Source organism: Bombina bombina, chromosome 3 (genome assembly GCF_027579735.1).
Source record: "Bombina bombina isolate aBomBom1 chromosome 3, aBomBom1.pri, whole genome shotgun sequence".
Classification (NCBI taxonomy): domain Eukaryota; kingdom Metazoa; phylum Chordata; class Amphibia; order Anura; family Bombinatoridae; genus Bombina; species Bombina bombina.
The window spans coordinates 527,868,299-527,889,963 of NC_069501.1; the positions used below are offsets into that span (position 1 = coordinate 527,868,299).

The 21,665-nt window shown below is 38.0% G+C and overlaps 1 protein-coding gene across 1 annotated transcript in view; it reads left to right on the forward strand.

The window, feature by feature from the left end:
* CNKSR1 (connector enhancer of kinase suppressor of Ras 1) overlaps positions 1-21,665 on the forward strand; it is a 181,270-nt gene that overhangs the window by 62,735 nt on the left and 96,870 nt on the right. The window contains exons 5-6 of the mRNA XM_053706965.1: positions 11,097-11,138; positions 12,290-12,409. Coding sequence (XP_053562940.1) covers positions 11,097-11,138; positions 12,290-12,409 — 162 coding nt within the window. The remainder of the gene's footprint in view (positions 1-11,096; positions 11,139-12,289; positions 12,410-21,665) is intronic.

Sequence of the window (21,665 nt, forward strand, 5' to 3'; positions counted from 1 at the left end):
TCTTATATATATACCATTACCTCTGCTGATTTTCGTTTCAGTACTGGTTTGGCTTTCTACAAACATGTAGATGAGTGTCCTGGGGTAAGTAAGTCTTATTTTCTGTGACACTCTAAGCTATGGTTGGGCACTTTATTTATAAAGTTCTAAATATATGTGTTCAAACATTTATTTGCCTTGACTCAGGATGTTCAACATTCCTTATTTCAGACAGTCAGTTTCATATTTGGGATAATGCATATGAATTAATCAATTTTTTTCTTACCTTAAAATTTGACTTTTTCCCTGTGGGCTATTAGGCTCGCGGGGGCTGAAAATGCTTCATTTTATTGCGTCATTCTTGGCGCAGACTTTTTTGGCGCAAATTTTTTTTTTCTGTTTCCGGCGTCATACGCGTCGCCGGAAGTTGCGTCATTTTTTTGACGTTTTTTGCGCCAAAAGTGTCGGCGTTCCGGATGTGGCGTCATTTTTGGCGCCAAAAGCATTTAGGCGCCAAATAATGTGGGCGTCTTTTTTGGCGCTAAAAAATATGGGCGTCACTATTGTCTCCACATTATTTAAGTCTCATTATTTATTGCTTCTGGTTGCTAGAAGCTTGTTCACTGGCATTTTTTCCCATTCCTGAAACTGTCATTTAAGGAATTTGATCAATTTTATTTTATATGTTGTTTTTTCTATTACATATTGCAAGATGTCTCCGTTTGTCCCTGAGTCAGAAGCCACTTCTGGAAAAATGCTTAACTGAGTTTCAGTTCTACCAAAGCTAAGTTCATTTATTTTAAATGTTATAAATGTTTATCTTTAGCTATGGTTTGTAATAAGTTATTATGATATACTTTTACATGCAGATTCCATTAGTATTTATGCTTTTTACATTTCCTTTCTTAAGTGCAAGAAATGTTTAGAAGATTTATAAGAAATATTTTTTCTGATTAAGGCTATGTCTGACTTTGTGCCTTCTAATACGATTTTTAGGTCTTTTTCACTTCTTTTTTAATTATTGAAGTTTCAAATGACCAACAACATACTGATTTATCCTTCTCTGATGATGTTTTTTTCTCTTTCAGAAATTCTCTTCATCAGATATTGACACTAACAAATCTACTTTTTTATATATTTTTTTTATTATTAAAGTACATTTGTTCTTTGTTGAAGAGGTGTTGATTATTTTGGATATTAAGGTAACTAGTTCTTTAAGACTAGCTGACACTATTTCTGCCTTTTTATTTCTTCTGTGATTTCAATTTATTGGAGCTATCTCTACTCCTACTAATTATGCTATTGTTTTTATAGCAAAATAGTATTTATTTTCCTTTATATAGTTGTATCTTATTTTTGGAAAATTATTTAGTTTCAGGTACTTTTCTTGGTCCTGTGATATTGCAATTGCTTCATTTTTTCTGTTTACTTTAAGATCAAGTATCAGATCATGATTTATTTTAGCATTGTTAAGGGACAACATTTACTAGACTAGGTGCCGTTGTATTTGTCTTGTTGTTTTGCATTTTGCAAGTTTTCTGTTTTGACTGGTCCTTTAAACTGGACTATCATGCTAATGATTTCATTTGTGTCTTCATTTTATTGAATATATTAGCAAATGAGGGTTAATCTATGTCTTTAGCTATTTTAGCTAGAAGAATTCTGTGATTTTTAAGAAAAAAAAAAAAAAAAAGAAAATCCATATTTCTTTGATTCTAAGATAATCAATTATAATTGGATTCAATTCTTAACTGTTACTATGGGCTTCAAGATTGAGTTCTAAGACTAAAACTTTAAGCTTATACTAGTTTGGTTGTTCTTATTAAGGAACAAATCCTGAGTTCTTTCCCAAGTAACATGTTTTTAATTGGGGTTCGAAATTAGCTCCCTAATGTTGCGATGCACGTGCCGTATTCCAGCTTGGCTGGTAAGGGGCAGGTTAAGACTTCTTTGAAATTTATTTGGTTCTATTTTGTCCAAATTTCTTTGATTTTATTCCAGTAAGGCTAACACTTTCTTTCAGTGTGTTTCTGTCCTATATATTTTGGATACTGTTGAGGCATGGCTGGGTACCCATGGGGTTCAAGCGCTGCTCAGACCTGGAATCTTCTGGGGTTTTTATTCCAGTTCCTTTTCTAGGAACTGGGTTTTCGAGTTTTATTCAAACTATTCTGCCTTTTTGTGGTCATTGATAGCATTATTTGTTTTCTTTAGATACAATAAATGCGTATTCTTCATTTTTCTGTTTTCATTCAGATTATTTCCTGAGGATGCAGATTCTCATATGTTTCACTTGCTCTTCAGGACATAGTTAGAGGATCTTTTTTCAAAAGCTCTTGATTCCTCACGCAAGGGTCACCTTTTTTTAGGTTTCCAGATGGTTTATGTCACTATCTTTGTCTCTATCAGACAAGGGACAATTTGTATTGGGTTCCGTCTGTCAGTACCTTTAGTCTCTATTATTTCCTTCAGTTGCTATATATGCATAGAAGTTTTAACAGCATTGGATTCAATTCCCTTTGCTCATTTTCAATGGAAAGATCCTTTCCAGCTTTTTATGAGTGTTGTTTCTTCAAGAACATGGTTGGAGGCTCAATTAACCAAAAAGTTTGTTGATTCCTCAGACAAGAGTAACCTTTTTTTAGATTTCCGGATAGATTCAGTGTCCATGACTCTGTCTCTGTTGGACAGGAGACGTCTGAAATTGGTTTCAGCTTATCGAAACCTTCAGTCTCAATCATTCCCTTCGGTAGCCTTATGCATGGAAATTCTAGGTTCTTATGACTGCTGCATTGGACGTGTTCCCCTTTGCTCATTTTCATATGCGACCTCTTCAGATCTGTATGCTGAACCAGTGGTGCCGGGATTATACAAAGATATCTCATTTAATATCTTTAAAACTGATTGTTCGACACCCTCTGACGTGGTACAGACCACCATCGTTTAGTTCAGGGGGCTTCTTTTTTTCTTCCAACCTGGACTGTGATCTCAACAGATGCAAGTCTGACAAGTTGGGGAGCTGTATGGGGGTTTCTGACAGCACAAGGGGTTTGGGAAATCTCAGGAGGTGAGATTACCAATCAATATTTTGGAACTCCGTGCAATTTTCAGAAGCTCTTCAGTCATGGCCTCTTCTAAAGAGAGAATCGTTCATTTGTTTTCAGACAAACAATGTCACAACTGTGGCATATATCAATCATCAAGGAGGGACTCACAGTCCTCTGGCTATGAAAGAAGTATCTCGAATACTGGTATGGGCGGAATCCAGCTCCTGTCTAATCTCTGTGGTTCATATCCCAGGTATTGACAATTGGAAAGCGGATTATCTCAGTCGCCAAACGTTACATCCGGGCGAGTGGTCTCTTCACCCAGAGGTGTTTCTTCAGATTGTTCAAATGTGGGGACTTCCAGAGATAGATCTGATGGCTTCTCATCTAAACAAGAAACTTCCCAGGTATCTGTCCAGATCCAGGGATCCTCAGGCGGAAGCAGTGGATGCATTGTCACTTCCTTGGAAGTATCATCCTGCCTATATCTTTCCGCCTCTAGTTCTTCTTCCAAGAGTAATCTCCAAGATTCTGAAGGAATGCTCGTTTTTTTTTGCTGGTGGCTCCAGCATGGTCTCACAGGTTTTAGTATACGGATCTTGTCCGCATGGCTTCTTGCCAACTGTGGACTCTTCCGTTAAGAGCAGACCTTCTGTCACAAGGTCCTTTTTTACCATCAGGATCTCAAATCCTTAAATTTAAAGGTATGGAGATTGAACGCTTGATTCTTAGTCAAAGAGGTTTCTCTGACTCTGTGATTAATACTATGTTACAGGCTCGTAGATCTGTATCTAGGAAGATATATTATCGAGTCTAGAAGACTTACATTTCTTGGTGTCTTTCTCATAATTTTTCCTGGCATTCTTTTAGAATTCCGAGACTTTTTCAGTTTCTTCAGGATGGTTTGGATAAAGGTTTGTCTGCAAGTTCCTTGAAAGGACAAATCTCTGCTCTTTCTGTTCTTTTTCACAGGATTGCTATTCTTCCTGATATTCATTGTTTTGTACAAGCTTTGGTTCGTATAAAACTAGTTATTAAGTCAATTTCTCCTCCTTGGAGTTTGAATTTGGTTCTGGGGGCTCTTCAAGCTCTTCCGTTTGAACCTATGCATTCACTGGACATTAAATTACTTTCTTGGAAAGTTTTGTTTTCTTTTGGCCATCTCTTCTGCTAGAAGAGTTTCTGAATTATCTGCTCTTTCTTGTGAATCTCCTTTTCTGATTTTCCATCAGGATAAGGCGGTGTTGCGAACTTCTTTTAAATTTTTACCTAAGGTTGTGAATTCTAACAACATTAGTAGAGAAATTGTGGTTCCTTCATTATGTCCTAATCCTAAGAATTCTAAGGAGAGATCATTGCATTCTTTGGATGTAGTTAGAGCTTTGAAATATTATGTTGAAGCTACTAAGAATTTCCGAAAGACCTCTAGTCTATTTGTTATCTTTTCCGGTTCTAGGAAAGGTCAGAAGGCCTCTGCCATTTCTTGGTTGAAATCTTTAATTCATCATGCTTATGTCGAGTCGGGTAAATCTCCGCCTCAAAGGATTACAGCTCATTCTACTAGGTCAGTTTCTACTTCCTGGGCGTTTAGGAATGAAGCTTCGATTGATCAGATTTGCAAAGCAGCAACTTGGTCTTCTTTGCATACTTTTACTAAATTCTACCATTTTGATGTGTATTCTTCTTCTGAAGCAGTTTTTGGTAGAAAAATACTTCAGGCAGCTGTTTCAGTTTGATTCTTCTGCTTATAATTTCAGTTTTCTTCATTATAAGATTTAAACTTTTTTTTTGGGTGTGGATTATTTTTCAGCGGAATTGGCTGTCTTTATTTTATCCCTCCCTCTCTAGTGACTCTTGCGTGGAAGATCCACATCTTGGGTAGTCATTATCCCATACGTCACTAGGTCATGGACTCTTGCTAATTACATGAAAGAAAACATAATTTATGTAAGAACTTACCTGATAAATTCATTTCTTTCATATTAGCAAGAGTCCATGAGGCCCACCCTTTTTTGTGGTGGTTATGATTTTTTTGTATAAAGCACAATTATTCCAATTCCTTGTTTTTTATGCTTTCACACTTTTTTCTTATCACCCCACTTCTTGGCTATTTGTTAAACTGATTTGTGGGTGTGGTGAGGGGTGTATTTATAGCATTTTGAGGTTTGGGAAACTTTGCCCCTCCTGGTAGGAATGTATATCCCATACGACACTAGCTCATGGACTCTTGCTAATATGAAAGAAATGAATTTATCAGGTAAGTTCTTACATAAATTATGTTTTTTTGCATTTTAAAAAAACATACAATACCCCCCCCAACATTACAACCCACCACCCACATACCCCTAATCTAACCCAAACCCCCCTTAAATAAACCTAACACTAAGCCCCTGAAGATCTCCCTACCTTATCTTCACCACGCCGGGTATCACCGATTCGTCCTGAAGAGAGTCCGAAGTCTTCATCCTATCCGGCAAGAAGAGGTCCAGAAGAGGCTCTGAAGTCTTCATCCTATCCAGCAAGAAGAGGACATCCGGACCGGCAGACATCTTCATCCAGGCGGCGTCTTCTATCTTCATCCATCCGGCGCTGAGCGGGACCATCTTGAAGCAGCCGACGCGGATCCATCCTCTTTTTCCGGCGACTCCCGACGAATGAAGGTTCCTTTAAGGGACATCATCCAAGATGGCGTCCCTCGAATTCCGATTGGCTGATAGGATTCCAATCAGCCAATCAGATTGAGCTTGCATTCTATTGGCTGTTCCGATCAGCCAATAGAATGCTTGCTCAATCTGATTGGCTGATTTGATCAGCCAATCGGATTGAACTTGAATCTGATTAGCTGATTCAATCAGCCAAACAGATTTTTCCTACCTTAATTCCGATTGGCTGATAGAATCCTATCAGCCAATCGGAATTCGAGGGACGCCATCTTGGATGACGTCCCTTAAAGGAACCTTCATTCGTCGGGAGTCGCCAGAAGAAGAGTATGGATCTGCGTCTGCTGCTTCAAGATGGTCCCGCTCCGCGCCGGATGGATGAAGATAGAAGACGCCGCCTGGATGAAGATGTCTGCCGGTCCAGATGTCCTCTTCTTGCCGGATAGGATGAAGACTTCGGAGCCTCTTCTGGACCTCTCCTTGCTGGATAGGATGAAGACTTCGGACCCTCTTTTGGACGGATCGATGATACCCGGCGTGGTGAAGATAAGATAGGGAGATCTTCAGGGGCTTAGTGTTAGGTTTATTTAAGGGGGGTTTGGGTTAGATTAGGGGTATGTGGGTGGTGGGTTGTAATGTTGGGGCGGTGTTATTGTATGTTTTTTTAAAATGCAAAAGAGCTGTTTACTTTGGGGCATGCCCCGCAAAAGGCCCTTTTAAGGGCTGGTAAGGCAAAAGAGCTGTTTACTTTTTATTTTAGAATAGGGTAGGGCATTTTTTTTATTTTGGGGGGCTTTGTTATTTTTTTAAGGGGGCTTAGAGTAGCTGTAATTAGTTTAAAATTCTTGTAATCTTTTTTTAATTTTTTGTAATTTAGAGTTTGTTTTTTTTTGTAATTTAGTTTAGTTGATTTAATTGTAGATAATTGTAGGTAGTTTATTTAATTAATTTATTGATAGTGTAGTGTTAGGTTTAATTGTAACTTAGGTTAGGATTTATTTTACAGGTAATTTTGTAATTATTTTAACTAGGTAACTGTTAAATAGTTATTAACGATTTAATAGCTATTGTACCAAGTTAAAATAAATACAAAGTTGCCTGTAAAATAAATATAAATCCTAAAATAGTTACAATATAATTATTTGTTATATTGTAGCTATATTAGGGTTTATTTTACAGGTAACTATTTAGCTTTAAATAGGATTAATTTATTTAATAAGATTTATTTTATTTCGTTAGATTTAAATTATATTTAATTTAGGGGGGGGGTTAGGGTTAGGGTTAGCGTTAGACTTAGCTTTAGGGTTTAATACATTTCTTATAGTAGCGGTGAGGTCCAGTCGGCAGATTAGGGGTTAATACTTGAAGTTTGGTGTCTGCGATGTTAGGGAGGGCAGATTAGGGGTTAATACTATTTATTATAGGGTTTTTGAGGCGGGAGTGAGGCGGTTTAGGGGTTAATACATTTATTATAGTTGCAGCGAGGTCCGGTCGGCAGATTAGGGGTTAATAAGTGTAGGTAGGTAGCGGCGACATTGGGGGGGCAGATTAGGGGTTAATAAATATGTAGGTGTTGGCGATGTTAGGGGCAGCAGATTAGGAGTACATAGGGATAATGTAGGTTGCGGCGGTGTGCGGTCGGCAGATTAGGGGTTAAAAATTTTAATTATAGTGGCGGCGATGTGGGGGGACCTCGGTTTAGGGGTACATAGGTAGTTTATGGGTGTTAGTGTACTTTAGAGCACAGTAGTTAAGAGCTTTATGAACTGGCGTTAGCCCAGAAAGCTCTTAACTCCTGACTTTTTTTTCGCTCACTTCAGCCAAGATTCTAAATACCGGCGTTAGGAAGATCCCATTGAAAAGATAGGATACGCAATTGGCGTAAGGGGATCTGCGGTATGGAAAAGTCGTGGCTGGAAAGTGAGCGTTAGACCCTTTCCTAACTAACTCTAAATACCAGCGGGCGGCCAAAACCAGCGTTAGGACCCCTTAACGGCTAACGCAAAACTCTAAATCTAGGCGTAATTCCGGAAATTTTATTTCCCTCTCTGATTTTTTTCAGAATCAGCTCGTACTTTTTAGCCACCGGGTGGAACAAGGGTTTTAACTTTAACCCCCACAAATTACATAAGTACCCTATGTACAGAAAACACTGTGCTGCAAGTACACAATTATTTTTGGAAATGTAATTAATTTCCCTCTTTTTGATTTCCTCAAAATTCCCATTCATATGTTTTTATTACACCATTTGTTTTTATATTATATCTTTGAATAAAAGTTAAGTTTTATGACATCAGAGCTATGATCATTATCACATAATATTACGTCTCTGAGTGCAAAATGTGTATTCCTTTTCTTTAAGGTCATTGCTGATGAGCTCCTTCTATAAATTTGAACAGCCAATAGGATTTCAGTAGCTCTCATTGGCTGATTTGAATTTGAAGAATCAAATCGGTCAATAGGAATGCAAGGGACACCATATTTAAACGCGTACCTTGAATTCACTATTCAGTGTACGGCGGCGATCATACGAAGAGGATCCTCCATGGCTCTGCGGTTGCCAGTCCTGCTCCGTGCTCATCTCCGCTCCGTGCTGGCTTGGTCCTGGATGAAGAAGGAAGTGGTCCCTACTTGGAAGAAGATGTTGGCCTCTTGGAACAGGACCTTCTCCGCTGGACTTCAGGAATGGTGAGTACCTATTGGGGGTTAGACTTAGGCTTTTTTTTTTTTTTTTAGATTAGGGATTTATTGGGCAATCTTAAGAGCGGAATGCCCTTTTAAGGTCAATGCCCATACAAAATGCCCCTTTAGCAATGTGTAGTTTAGGACTGTTTAGTGTTAGGTTTTTTCATTTTGGGGTTTTGTTGGGTGGTGGGTTTTACTGTTAGAGGGGGGACCTAGTATTTTTTAAGTTAAAAGAGCTGTTTAATTTAGGGCAATGCCATACAAAAGGCCCTTTTAAGGTTGGTATTGGTAGTTTAGTATTAGATTAGGGGTTGTTTTTATTTTGGAGGTGTTTTTATTTTGGGGGACTATTTTATTTTTATAGGGATTAGGTTAAAACATTTTATTTTTGATAATTTGGTTTATTTTATGTAATGTTAGACTTTTACATTTTTTGTAATCTTAGATTAATTTAATTTTTTAAGTAATGTTAACTTTTTTTTATTTTAATTCTAACTTAGTATTTTTTAATTGGGGTTAATTTAGGGGGTGTTTAGGTTAGGGGGTTTAGTAAGATATTTATTTATTTGTATTGTGGGGGTTTGGCAGATTAGGGGTTAATATTTATAAGGATAATTGCGTTGTGGGGGTTTGGCGGATTAGGATTTAATAGTTTTATTAGGTTTATTGCGTTGTGGGTTAATGGTGAATTAGGGGTTAATAGTTTTATTGGGTTTATTGCGTTGTGGGTTAATGGTGGATTAGGGGTTAATAGTTTTATTAGCTTTATTGTGGTGGGGTTGGCAGTTGACAGGTAGATAGATATTGCGCATTCGTTAGGTGTTAGTTAATATTTTCATGCAGTTACGGAAGTTACGGTGCTCAGATTTTTCAGCGCAAGGCTTGCTGCACCTGCCTATGTGTGGCAAGGTTAAAATTGAGTAAAATTTCTCCATTTTCACTGCGTAAGTCCTTGCGCTGAATATATAATACCGATTTGCAATGCGGTTCTGTGTTGGCTTATGGGAGTAAAAATTGCAGGCAACGGGTGAAATATACGCGTTGCATTTATATGCGCCGCCATATATGTGATACCAAAACCTTGTAATAAACGGCGCCACCGCATATGTAATCTTGCCCTATGTTTCTATACCTTGATTCAAACCTCAATCAAAATATAAAAAATAAAACAAATATGAATGTATTTAAAGGACCAATAAAAACAGTGGATTTGCATAATCAACAAATACATGATAAAAAGACGAAGCAATAGCACTTAGGGGCGTATTTAAGAAGCAGCGAATGCTGCTTTATTCACCTGTAGTTTCCGGATCGCCAGAAACGGCAGTTAAGAAGCAGCGATCTTAATACTTGTCCACCACCTTTTAGACGATCAGGATGATTGACACCACCTCCTAGCAGACTATTGGGCGCAAATGTGCAGGGGGGACAGCATTGCACAAGCATTTCACAAGGAATGCTTGTGCAATGTTAAATGCAGACAGAGTATGCTGTTGGCATTTAGCAATGTCGGGCTGACATGGTTCGCTATATCGAATCATGTCCACCCCTTAGTCTGAACTTTAAATGAGTAGCAGGTTTTTTTTTTCTAACAAAATTTAGTTATGTCTATTTCCACTCCTGTATCATGTGAAAGGGATCAGCCAATCACAAATGCATATACGTATATATATTCTGTGAATTCTTGCACATGCTCAGTAGGAACTGGTGACTCAAAAATTTTAAATATAAAAAGACTGTGCACATTTTGTTAATGGAAGTAAATTGGAAAGTTGTTTAAAAGTTCATGTTCTATCTGAATCATGTAAGTTTTTATTTTTGTCTTGACTGTTCCTTTAACCCAATTTTTTTTTATCGTGTAAATGATTTCAGTATATTGTTTGAATAAAGAAAATAAGAATGCCTTTTTAACCACTGTTGTAAAATTGTGAGACATACATTGGTTTAAAATAAATAAGTAATATCTCTAGCATTTGTGTAAAAATTGTGCTAGTCCTGCGGTCCCTAGCGATGCCAATACGTAAATTCTGTAACCTGCAAATGTTGCAAATTTAAATTACCGGTTAATAAAATGCAAACATTTTGAAAACCTGTTATGGTTTTTGCATTTTGCTCTATCTAGGGAGTGTGGGACAAAAATTTTTTTTTTTTTTAGATAAAAGCAAGAGATGTTTAGTGTCCCATTGATTCTTGATGATCCAGTTTTAAAAAAAAAAAAAACCAAAACAACTAGCTCCTATTTATTTACTCTCAGTCTGCAAAGAATGTGTGTCGTGTGTTTGCTTTTTTAAAGCATGTATTGGTACTGTGACATTTGACCTCAGAAATTGCAAACAACTTTTGGTAGTCTGTAATGGTATAGCTGTTTCTTTTTATAACCTAGTTTCCAATTGCACAAAGTCAGTTGAGCAACACGTTCAGGGTGAAAGGAGTCAAAGCAATTTATTGAGGTTGTGAAATGTTCCATTTCTTTGATTAAAGACCCCCGATCATCTCTCATAGATTGAACATATTATTGAAGAACAGTGAGTGCATCTCTTCCTCCTCATTTTTAGATGTTCCTATCCAGGATTCCTACTTGAAAGTGTGAATATGATCCCTTGTGACAACATTCAACTGACTTTATATTTTTAGTTTAGTGTTTAAACCTAACTCTCTTGGAACTTTAAGAAACATTCTTAAGACACCACTGATCTTACACTTTTTGCATCTTTTTACTTTGCAGGACTGGTCGGACCCCAAGATTGAAGAAAGGATTTTATCTATTGTGAGTTTCTGCTCTAAGTAAGGGGAGGGGAAAAAAACAAGGCAATTAACTTAATACCAAACTGTGTGTCTATAATGCTGTATAATTATATGTTGTGTCCTCTTATAACCATGATAACCTGTGATGATACATAATGTCATGTATTTGTATTTATATTTCAATTTAACAGTGAACAAATCTGTCCTCCTCAGTTCCCCAACAGTCCAGAATGTCAACTTTTGTTAAAGGGACATAGTAATAAACAATGTAGCTAAACATATTGCAGTTCATACTTTGCATGACAAATTTTGTTTTTAATTTATTTTTATGGTGATATGTTTTTCTTTTGGTATCAAAAATACGTTAATGTAATGTTGTCATGGTCTGTTCTTTGCATCATGAAGTGCTGGGTAATTTATCACCTCAAACTGATTATAGTCATAACTTTCTCCTTAAGACCTGAGATCTTGACTGAGGTCCATGAGTTAGAAAGCATCATCTAATTGTAATTTCCTATTTGTCCATGGAATATGTTGCTCTATTTGCATTTGTTCTAGCTGATAAATGTTACGCCATGTTTGTTTGTATCTTACGCTCCCCCAATAAAGGGAATTACAGGGCAATGCCTTATGTAATTTCCTTGTTTTAGCTTCTCGCTTCTACTGAATGATTAAATACGTATAGTTACGCTCCTCCTGTAATGTAATGCAGTTCTAGGATGGGTCTCAATCTTTAAAAGAAACTAATGGATCTAGAATCAAGCATATTTACAGTACACACAGAATACTACATTTATATCAAACTTCATTACAATGTTTGCTATTATTAAATTGGATGATAGAAATCATTGTAAAAAGTAAAAATAAAATGTAACTGAATCAATTTATTGTCTCTTAAACATATCGAAAAGTAGGTATAGTGCTCCTATACATTGGAAAACAATGTTGAAATACCAAACGTCTCAACATCATAAACAAATACATTTTCTAATGACTAAAATAAGATAATGCTTTATGTACCAATTCCACTAAGGAATGATAAAGCTTGTGATTTTGTTTCATTAAAATTGGGGTATCCTGTTATTACACGAAAGAGAAAAACATTGACTGTTTTCCCATTTTAGCTGATTTTTTTGTTTTTGTTTTTGTAAATTAGTCTTTTTTTTTTTACAGTGTTTGAATATTTGTGGCATCTGTGAGAATATTCTGAGTTGCAGTCCTGAAAAACTCTTGAGTCAAACAGCAACACTTGAGCCTCTGCAGATACAACTTGAGCCCCCACACTACACTCTGGTAAGAGAGGGAAAATAAAGAATTTAGACAAGTGAGGCAATAGTAAAGAGTTGAGAGTAGGGTGTTTAGATGGCACTTCTCAAGGATGGCTTATGTTGCTTATCAGCAGAAAAATGACCCATTTTCTTGCTAAAATACTTTTCAGAGAACTATGCAAAAGTGTTTAACATGTTATGATAAAGTGCCAGGTAATAGACAAACCCTTTATTACTGATGATAACAATTGAATGATGGAGACCATAGTGATGGTTTCAAAGGCATAAAGAGACATGTAAGTCAAAATCAAACTGACCTCTTTCTCCTATTCTTTGTTAAATTCAGCTCCTTTCTGTGAGAGCAAATTGGGGTAGGCTCAGGAATGTGCCCATGGGTCACATTTATCAAACCTTTCATTGGTTGACATACCGTGATGTAAATTTTTCAGCTGTATCTTGTTTTGAGCAATTAGCACGTCGACACCTGAAGTTATCAAAATGTAGCCAGATTCAATCAAGTTGGACATTGACAATGGTGATCTCTTGAGAACTCTGGAGCATTTACAGGTTTCAAATATACAAAATACATTTTAAAAAAAAATATATATTTTTTTACATTTTATTCTTTTTATTAAAGGATTATAAAAGTTTTTTTCAAAACAACATTATAAAAACCATATAATTTGCAAGAGTACATTGAAAGCATTAGATTGAACTTAATTGCAGTGAAAAACTGAGCTTATTACTTCATACGAATAAATCATTTTAAATCCTATTTGACGTCAGAAAATTCTGCCCCAAAAATGGTTGTGTCTAGAAAGACTATAAAGGGACATTAAACACTTCATAAATGCTAGAACTAATGATGTATTTCGAACAAAGATTAGCCTGAATATTATTTGCAGATGTATTTTTGTTAGTTGTTTAGATATTAAAAAGATAAATGTAACATTTTAGTGACAATATAGCAATGGGGGCTGCCATGTTGTAACCTAAGTTTCATTATTTGCTGAGGCTAATTAGGGACAGTTCTAAATGGGTCACTAGAGGGTGCAGCCAGTCTGGAGCCTGCACTTTTAAAAGGAATGGAAAGCCAACTATTTTCAGAATTAAATTAAGTAAAAAGGGGCAAAATAAATAATGAAGGTATATTGCAAAGTTGTGATACTACATATAATTAAACATTATTAATTACTGTCTGAAAGTGTTTATTGCCCCTATAAATGCTTTCTTGCTGATGCTACCATTGTTTGTAGCCTGCACGTTTTCCAATATCCCTTTTCTGTGCTTTTTTAGTATGCTGAGCAACACCAGAGTCATAAAGTTGTTTATCTTTCCAGGAGTATAAGTTTCATATACACAAAACAGCAATGTAAGTGCTCACAAAACTGAACAACTAAGCTGTGGGTGGCTCTTGAATACCTCTAGACAGTCTATTGTTAACTCTGCAAGATTTGTTTCTCCACTGATTGTTTCTTTGATGTTCGTAATGTGAATGTGTCATTTGAAGATATTAAATCTGTTGAATCTGCAGTCGTACAGCAACATCACTGAGCGAGTAATGATCTTATTGATTCTCATCAACTGTTCTTGGCTGTAGCATATGTTATATTGGACGTGGGTACATTTTTTAATAGGTTGACGCACAGTAACTTTGGATTGTAAATTATTTGTGTATTTGGAGACTTTTTTTGCTTTTGAAGGATTGATAAATGGGGCCCCGTGCCTTGAATGTTATATACACTCCACCATTAACCCCTTAAGGACAAGGCCATTTCTTTCATGTAATTAGCAAGAGTCCATGAGCTAGTGACGTATGGGATATACAATCCTACTAGGCGGGGCAAAGTTTCCCAAACCTCAAAATGCCTATAAATACACCCCCCACCACACCCACAATTCAGTTTTACAAACTTTGCCTCCTATGGAGGTGGTGAAGTAAGTTTGTGCTAAGATTTCTACGTTGACATGCGCTTCTCAGCATTTTGAAGCCCGATTCCTCTCAGAGTACAGCGAATGTCAGAGGGACGTAGAGAGTATTACCTATTTCATAGGTTCTCTGTTATTGGTCGTAGAGATTCATCTCATACCTCCCTTTTCAGATCGACGATATACTCTCATATACCATTACCTCTACTGATAACTGTTTCAGTACTGGTTTGGCTATCTGCTATATGTGGATGGGTGTCTTTTGGTAAGTATGCTTTTATTTCTTAAAGACACCTCAGCTATGGTTTGGCATTTTATGCATTTATATAAAGTTTTAAATATATGTATTGTACTTATATTTGCCATGAGTCAGGTTCATGTATTTCCTTTTGCAGATTGTCAGCTTCATATTTGGGAAGTTAATATTGAGAAATATTATTCTTACCTGGGGTTTAGTCTTTTTTTCAATTGACTACTTGTTCAAATTGCGGGCTGTCTTAGGCTTGCGGGTGCGCTAAATGCTACACTTTATTGCGTCATTCTTGGCGTGAGAATTTTTTGGCGCAAAGGGCACGTCCGTTGACACAAGTTTGTCATTTCCGGCGTCGTACTTGACGCAGGGGTTCACACAGGGTTGCGTCGTTAGTGACGCAAGTGTGTCATTTCCGGACATGGTTGGTGCCAAAAAAAATTTCAGTTACGTTGTGCGTCATACTTGGCGCCAAACTTTTTTCATTATTTATTGCCCCATTGCTTTTTCCTCTTGCCTTTTTCTATGTCAGAGGGCTATGCTATTTGCATTTTTTTCCCATTCCTGAAACTGTCATATAAGGAAATTGATAATTTTGCTTTATATGTTGTTTTTTCTTTTACATTTTGCAAGATGTCTCAATCTGATCCTGCCTCAGAAGTATCTGCTGGAACTTTGCTGCCTGACATCGGTTCTACCAAAGCTAAGTGCATTTGTTGTAAAATTGTGGAGATTATATCTCCTAATGTCATTTGTATTAGTTGTCATGATAAACTTTTACATGCAGATAGAGTGTCCATCTGTAATAGTACATTGCCGGTTGCAGTTCCTTCAACTTCTAATGTACATGATATACCTGTGAATTTTAAAGAATTTGTTACTGATTCTATTCAGAAGGCTTTGTCTGCATTTCCACCTTGTAATAAGCGTAAAAGGTCTTTTAAAACTTCACATAAAGTTGATGAAATTTCAAATGACCAACAGCATAATGAATTATCTACCTCTGATGAGGATCTATCTGATTCAGAAGATCCTTCCTCAGACATTGATACTGCCAAATCTACTTATTTAAAATAGAGTATATGCGTTCTTTGTTAAAAGACGTGTTAATTACTTTGGATATTGAGGAAGCTAGTCCTCTTGATATAAAAACCAGTAAACGTTTAAATGCTGTTTTTAAACCTACTGTGGTTACTCCAGAGGTTTTTCCTATTCCTGATGCTATTTCTGACATGATTTCTAAGGAATGGAATAAGCCAGGTACTCCTTTTAATCCTTCTGCAAGGTTTAAAAAATTGTATCACTATTCCTATGGAAGATAATACTTCCTTTAAAGATCCTTTAGATAGGAAGCTTGAATCTTATCTAAGGAAAGCCTATTTATATTCAGGTAATCTTCCTAGGCCTGCATTTACTTTGGCTGATGTTGCAGCTGCTTCAACTTTTTGGTTTGAGAATTTAGCGCAACAAGAATTGGATTCTGACATATCTAGCATTGTTCGCTTACTGCAACATGCTAATCATTTTATTTGTGATGCTATGTTAGATCCATGTCTTTAGCTATTTTAGCTAGAAGAGCTTTGTGGCTTAAATCTTGGAATGCTGATATGACATCTAGGTCTAGTTTGCTATCTCTTTCTTTCCAAGGTAATAATTTATTTGGTTCTCAGTTGGATTCTATTATTTCAACTGTTACTGGGGGGAAAGGAGTTTTTTGCCTCAGGATAAAAAACGTAAGGGTAAATCTAAGGCTTCTGATCGTTTTTGTTCCTTTCGTCAAAATAAGGAACAAAAAACTAATCCTTCCCCCAAGGAATCTGTTTCCAATTGGAAGCCTTCCTCAAATTGGAATAAATCCAAGCCTTTTAAGAAACCAAAGTCAGACCCTAAGTCCGCATGAAGGTGCGGCCCTCATTCCAGTTCAGCTGGTAGGGGGCAGATTAAGGTTTTTCAAGGATGTTTAGGCAAATTCTGTCCAAAATCAATGGATTCAGAGCATTGTCTCTCAGGGGTTCCGAATAGGATTCAGAGTAAGATTTTTTCTCTCACGCATCCCAGTGAATCCAGTAAAAGTTCAGGCTTTTCTGAAGTGTGTTTCAGATCTGGAGGTTTCAGGGGTTATCATGCCGGTTCCCTTTCAGGAACAAGGCCTGGGGTTTTATTCAAATCTATTCATTGTCCCGAAGAAAGAAAATTTATTCGGACCAGTTCTGGATCTGAATATTTTGAATCGTTATGTAAGAGTACCAACTTTCAAAATGGTGACTACAAGGACTATTCTGCCTTTTGTTCAGCAAGGACATTATATGTCCACAATAGACTTCCAGGATGCATACCTTCATATTCCGATTCATCCAGAACATTATCAGTTCCTGAGATTCTCTTTTCTAGACAAGCATTACCAATTTGTTGCTCTTCCATTTGGCTTAGCAACAGCTCCAAGAATCTTTTCAAAGGTTCTGGGTGCCCTACTCTCTGTAATCAGAGAACAGGGTATTGTGGTGTTTCCTTATTTGGACAATATCTTGGTACTAGCTCAGTCTTTACATTCTGCAGAATCTCACACAAATCAACTTGTGTTGTTTCTTCGAAAACATGGTTGGAGGGTCAACTTTTTAGGTTTCCAGATAGATTCAGTGTCCATGACTCTGTCTCTAACAGACAAGAGACATTTGAAATTGGTTGCAGCATATCGGCACCTTCAGTCTCATTCATTCCCTTCAGTGGCTATGTGCATGGAAGTTTTAGGCCTCATGACTGCAGCATCGGACGCGATTCCTTTTGCTCATTGTTCGACACTCTCTGACGTGGTGGTTAAATCACCAGCGTTTAGTTCAAGGGGCCTCTTTTGTTCGTCCAACCTGGACTGTGATCACAACAGATGTGAGTCTTTCAGGTTGGGGAGCTGTCTGGGGATCTCTGACAGCACAAGGAGTTTGGAAATCTCAAGAGGCGAGATTACCAATCAATATTTTAGAACTCCGTGCAATTCTCAGAGCTCTTCAGTTTTGGCCTCTGTTGAAGAGAGAACCGTTCATTTGTTTTCAGACAGACAATATCACAACAGTGGCATATGTCAATCATCAGGGTGGGACTCACAGTCCCCTAGCTATGAAAGAAGTATCTTGGATACTTGTTTGGGCGGAATCCAGCTCTTGTCTAATTTCTGCGGTTCATATCCCAGGTGTAGACAATTCGGAGGCGGATTATCTCAGCCGTCAGACTTTACATCCAGGGGAGTGGTCTCTTCATCCGGATGTTTTTTCAGATTGTTCAGATGTGGGGTCTTCCAGAAATAGATCTGATGGCTTCTCATCTAAACAAGAAACTTCCCCGATACCTGTCCAGGTCCAGGGATTCTCAGGCGGAAGCAATGGATGCCCTGACACTTCCTTGGTGTTATCAACCTGCTTAAATCTTCCCGCCTCTAGTTCTTCTTCCGAGAGTGATCTCCAAGATCATCATGGAACAATTGTTTGTTTTGCTGGTGGCTCCAGCATGGGCCCACAGGTTTTGGTATGCAGATCTTGTTCGGATGTCCAGTTGTCAACCTTGGCCACTTCCGTTAAGGCCGGACCTTCTATCTCAAGGTCCATTTTTCCATCAGGATCTCAAATCATTAAATTTGAAGGTATGGAAATTGAACGCTTAGTGTTAAGTCATAGAGGTTTCTCTGACTCAGTAATTAATACTATGTTAGCTTGTAAATCTGTCTCTAGGAAGATTTATTATCGAGTTTGGAAGATTTACATTTCATGGTGTTCTTCTCATAATTTCTCTTGGCATTCTTTTAGAATTCCTAGAATTTTATAATTTCTTCAGGATGGTTTGGATAAGGGTTTGTCTGCAAGTTCCTTGAAGGGACAAATCTCTGCTCTTTCAGTTTTATTTCACAGAAAGATTGCTTCACTTCCTGATATTCACTGTTTTGTACAGGCTTTAGTTCGTATTAAGCCCGTCATTAAATCAATTTCTCCTCCTTGGAGTCTTAATTTGGTGTTGAAGGCGTTACAGGCTCCTCCGTTTGAGCCTATAGAAAGTGTTGTTCCTTTTGGCCATCTCTTCTGCTAGAAGAGTTTCTGAGCTATCTGCTCTTTCTTGTGAATCTCCTTTTCTGATTTTTCATCAGGATAAGGCGGTTTTCCTAATCCTAAGAATCCTTTGGAAAGATCCTTAAATTCTTTGGATGTGGTAAGAGCTTTGAAATATTATGTTGAAGCTACTAAAGATTTCAGGAAGACTTCTAGTCTATTTGTTATATTTTCTGGTCCTAGGAAAGGTCAGAAGGCCTCTGCTATTTCATTGGCCTCTTGGTTAAAGCTTTTGATTCATCAAGCTTATTTGGAGTCAGGTCAAGCCCCGCCTCAGAGAATTACAGCTCATTCTACTAGATCAGTCTCCACTTTGTGGGCTTTTAAGAATGAAGCGTCAGTTGATCAGATTTGCAAAGCAGCGACTTGGTCCTCTTTGCATACATTTACTAAATTCTACCGTTTTGATGTATTTGCTTCTTCTGAAGCAGTTTTTGGTAGAAAAGTTCTTCAGGCAGCTGTTTCAGTTTGAGTATTCTGCTGCTATTTTAAGTTTTTCTTTTCTTTATGAGAATAACTTATATTTGGGTTGTGGATTATTTTTTTCAACATTTTGGCTGTTGTTTATTTTTTATCCCTCCCTTTCTAGTTACTCTTGCGTGGAGTTCCACATCTTGGGTATTTGATATCCCATACGTCACTAGCTCATGGACTCTTGCCAATTACATGAAAGAAAACATAATTTATGTAAGAACTTACCTGATAAATTCATTTCTTTCATATTAGAAAGAGTCCATGAGGCCCACCCTTTTTTGTGGCGGTTATGATTTTTTTGTATAAAGCACAATTATTCAAATTCCTTGATTTTTATGCTTTCGCACTTTTTTCTTATCACTCCACTTCTTGGCTATTCGTTAAACTGATTTGTGGGTGTGGTGAGGGGTGTATTTATAGCATTTTGAGGTTTGGGAAACTTTGCCCCTCCTGGTAGGAATGTATATCCCATACGTCACTAGCTCATGGACTCTTGCTAATATGAAAGAAATTAATTTATCAGGTAAGTTCTTACATAAATTATGTTTTTTTGCATTTTAAAAAAACATACAATACCCCCCCCTCAACATTACAACCCACCACCCACATACCCCTAATCTAACCCAAACCCCCCTTAAATTAACCTAACACTAAGCCCCTGAAGATTTCCCTACCTTATCTTCACCACGCCGGGTATCACCGATCCGTCCTGAAGAGGGTCCGAAGTCTTCATCCTATCCGGCAAGAAGAGGTCCAGAAGAGGCTCCGAAGTCTTCATCCTATCCAGCAAGAAGAGGACATCCGGACCGGCAGAAATCTTCATCCAGGCGGCGTTTTCTATCTTCATCCATCCGGCGCGGAGCGGGACCATCTTGAAGCAGCCGACGCGGATCCATCCTCTTCTTCCGGCGACTCCCGACGAATGAAGGTTCCAATATGAAAGAAATTCATTTCTTTCATATTGGCAAGAGTCCATGAGGCCCACCCTTTTTATGGTGGTTAGGATTTTTTTGTATAAAGCACAATTATTCCAAATTTTTTTGTTGATGCTTTTTACTCCTTTCTTCATCACCCCACTACTTGACTATGTTCACTTTTTCACAAATTTTTTCACAAACTTTAGGTTTCTCACTGAAATTATTTGCAAACAACTTGTGCAATTATGGCATAAATGGTTGTAAACGCTTCTCTGGGATCGCCTTTGTTCAGAAATAGCAGACATATATGGCTTTGGCGTTGCTTTTTGGTAATTAGAAGGCCGCTAAATTCCACTGCGCACCACACGTGTATTATGCCCAGCAGTGAAGGGGTTAATTAGGGAGCTTCTAGGGTTAATTTTAGCTTTAGTGTAGTATAGTAGACAACCCCAAGTATTGATCTAGGCCCATTTTGGTATATTTCATGCCACCATTTCCCCGCCAAATGCGATCAAATAAAAAAAAACTTTCACTTTTTCAGAATTTTTTTTCACAAACTTTTGGTTTCTCACTGAAATTAATTACAAACAGCTTGTGCAATTATGGCACAAATGGTTATAAATGCTTCTCTGGTATCCCCTTTGTTCAGAAATAGCAGACATATATGGGTTTGTAGTTGCTTTTTGGTAATTAGAAGGCCGCTAAATACCTCTGCGCATCACACGTGAATTATGTCTAGCAGTGAAGGGGTTAATTAGGTAGCTTGTAGGGAGCTTGCAGGGTTAATTTTAGCTTTAATGTAGAGATGAGCCTCCCACCTGACACACCACACCCCCTGATCCCTCCCAAACAGCTCTCTTCCTTCCCCCACCCCACAATTGTCCCCGCCATCTTAAGTATTGGCAGAAAGTCTGCCAGTACTAAAATAAAAGGTATTTTTTAGCATATTTATATATGCTGATGTGTAGGATCCCCCCTTAGCCCCCAACCTCCCTGATCCCCCCGCCCGAACAGCTCTCTAAACCCTCCCCCTCTACCTTATTGGGAGCCATCTTGGGTACTGGCAGCTGTCTGCCAGTACCCAGTTTACTAAAAAAAACTGCTTTTTATTATTTTTTTCTGTAGTGTAGCTTCCCCCCAGCCAAAGACCAACCCCCCACCCCCTCCCAGCTTTTTTAAAATTAAATGTTACCCCACTCTATCCCACTTTTTTAAAAAAAAATTCTGTAGTGTAGCCGTGCTCACCCGCTTCCACCCCGTGCACACGCGCGCCTCGATGCAAGCCCCCGACGATCCCGCCCCCCTCAACGTCATAGGGCCCATTGATGGCCACCCACCCGCCTCCCATGTAAGCTCCCACCCACCGATACCGGCCATCGATGTCCGGTGCAGAGAGGGCCACAGAGTGGCTCTCTCTGCATCGGATGGCCAAGGGGTGTTATTGCAGGATGCCTCGATATCGAGGCATCACTGCAATAACCGGAAAGCGGCTGGAAACGAGCAGGATCGCTTCCAGCCACTTTAAACCCCTAATGTCGTACAGGGTACTTCGCTGGTCTTTAAAGACCAGGTTGTGTGTGACGTACCCTGTACGACATGCGTCCTTAAGGGGTTAAAGCG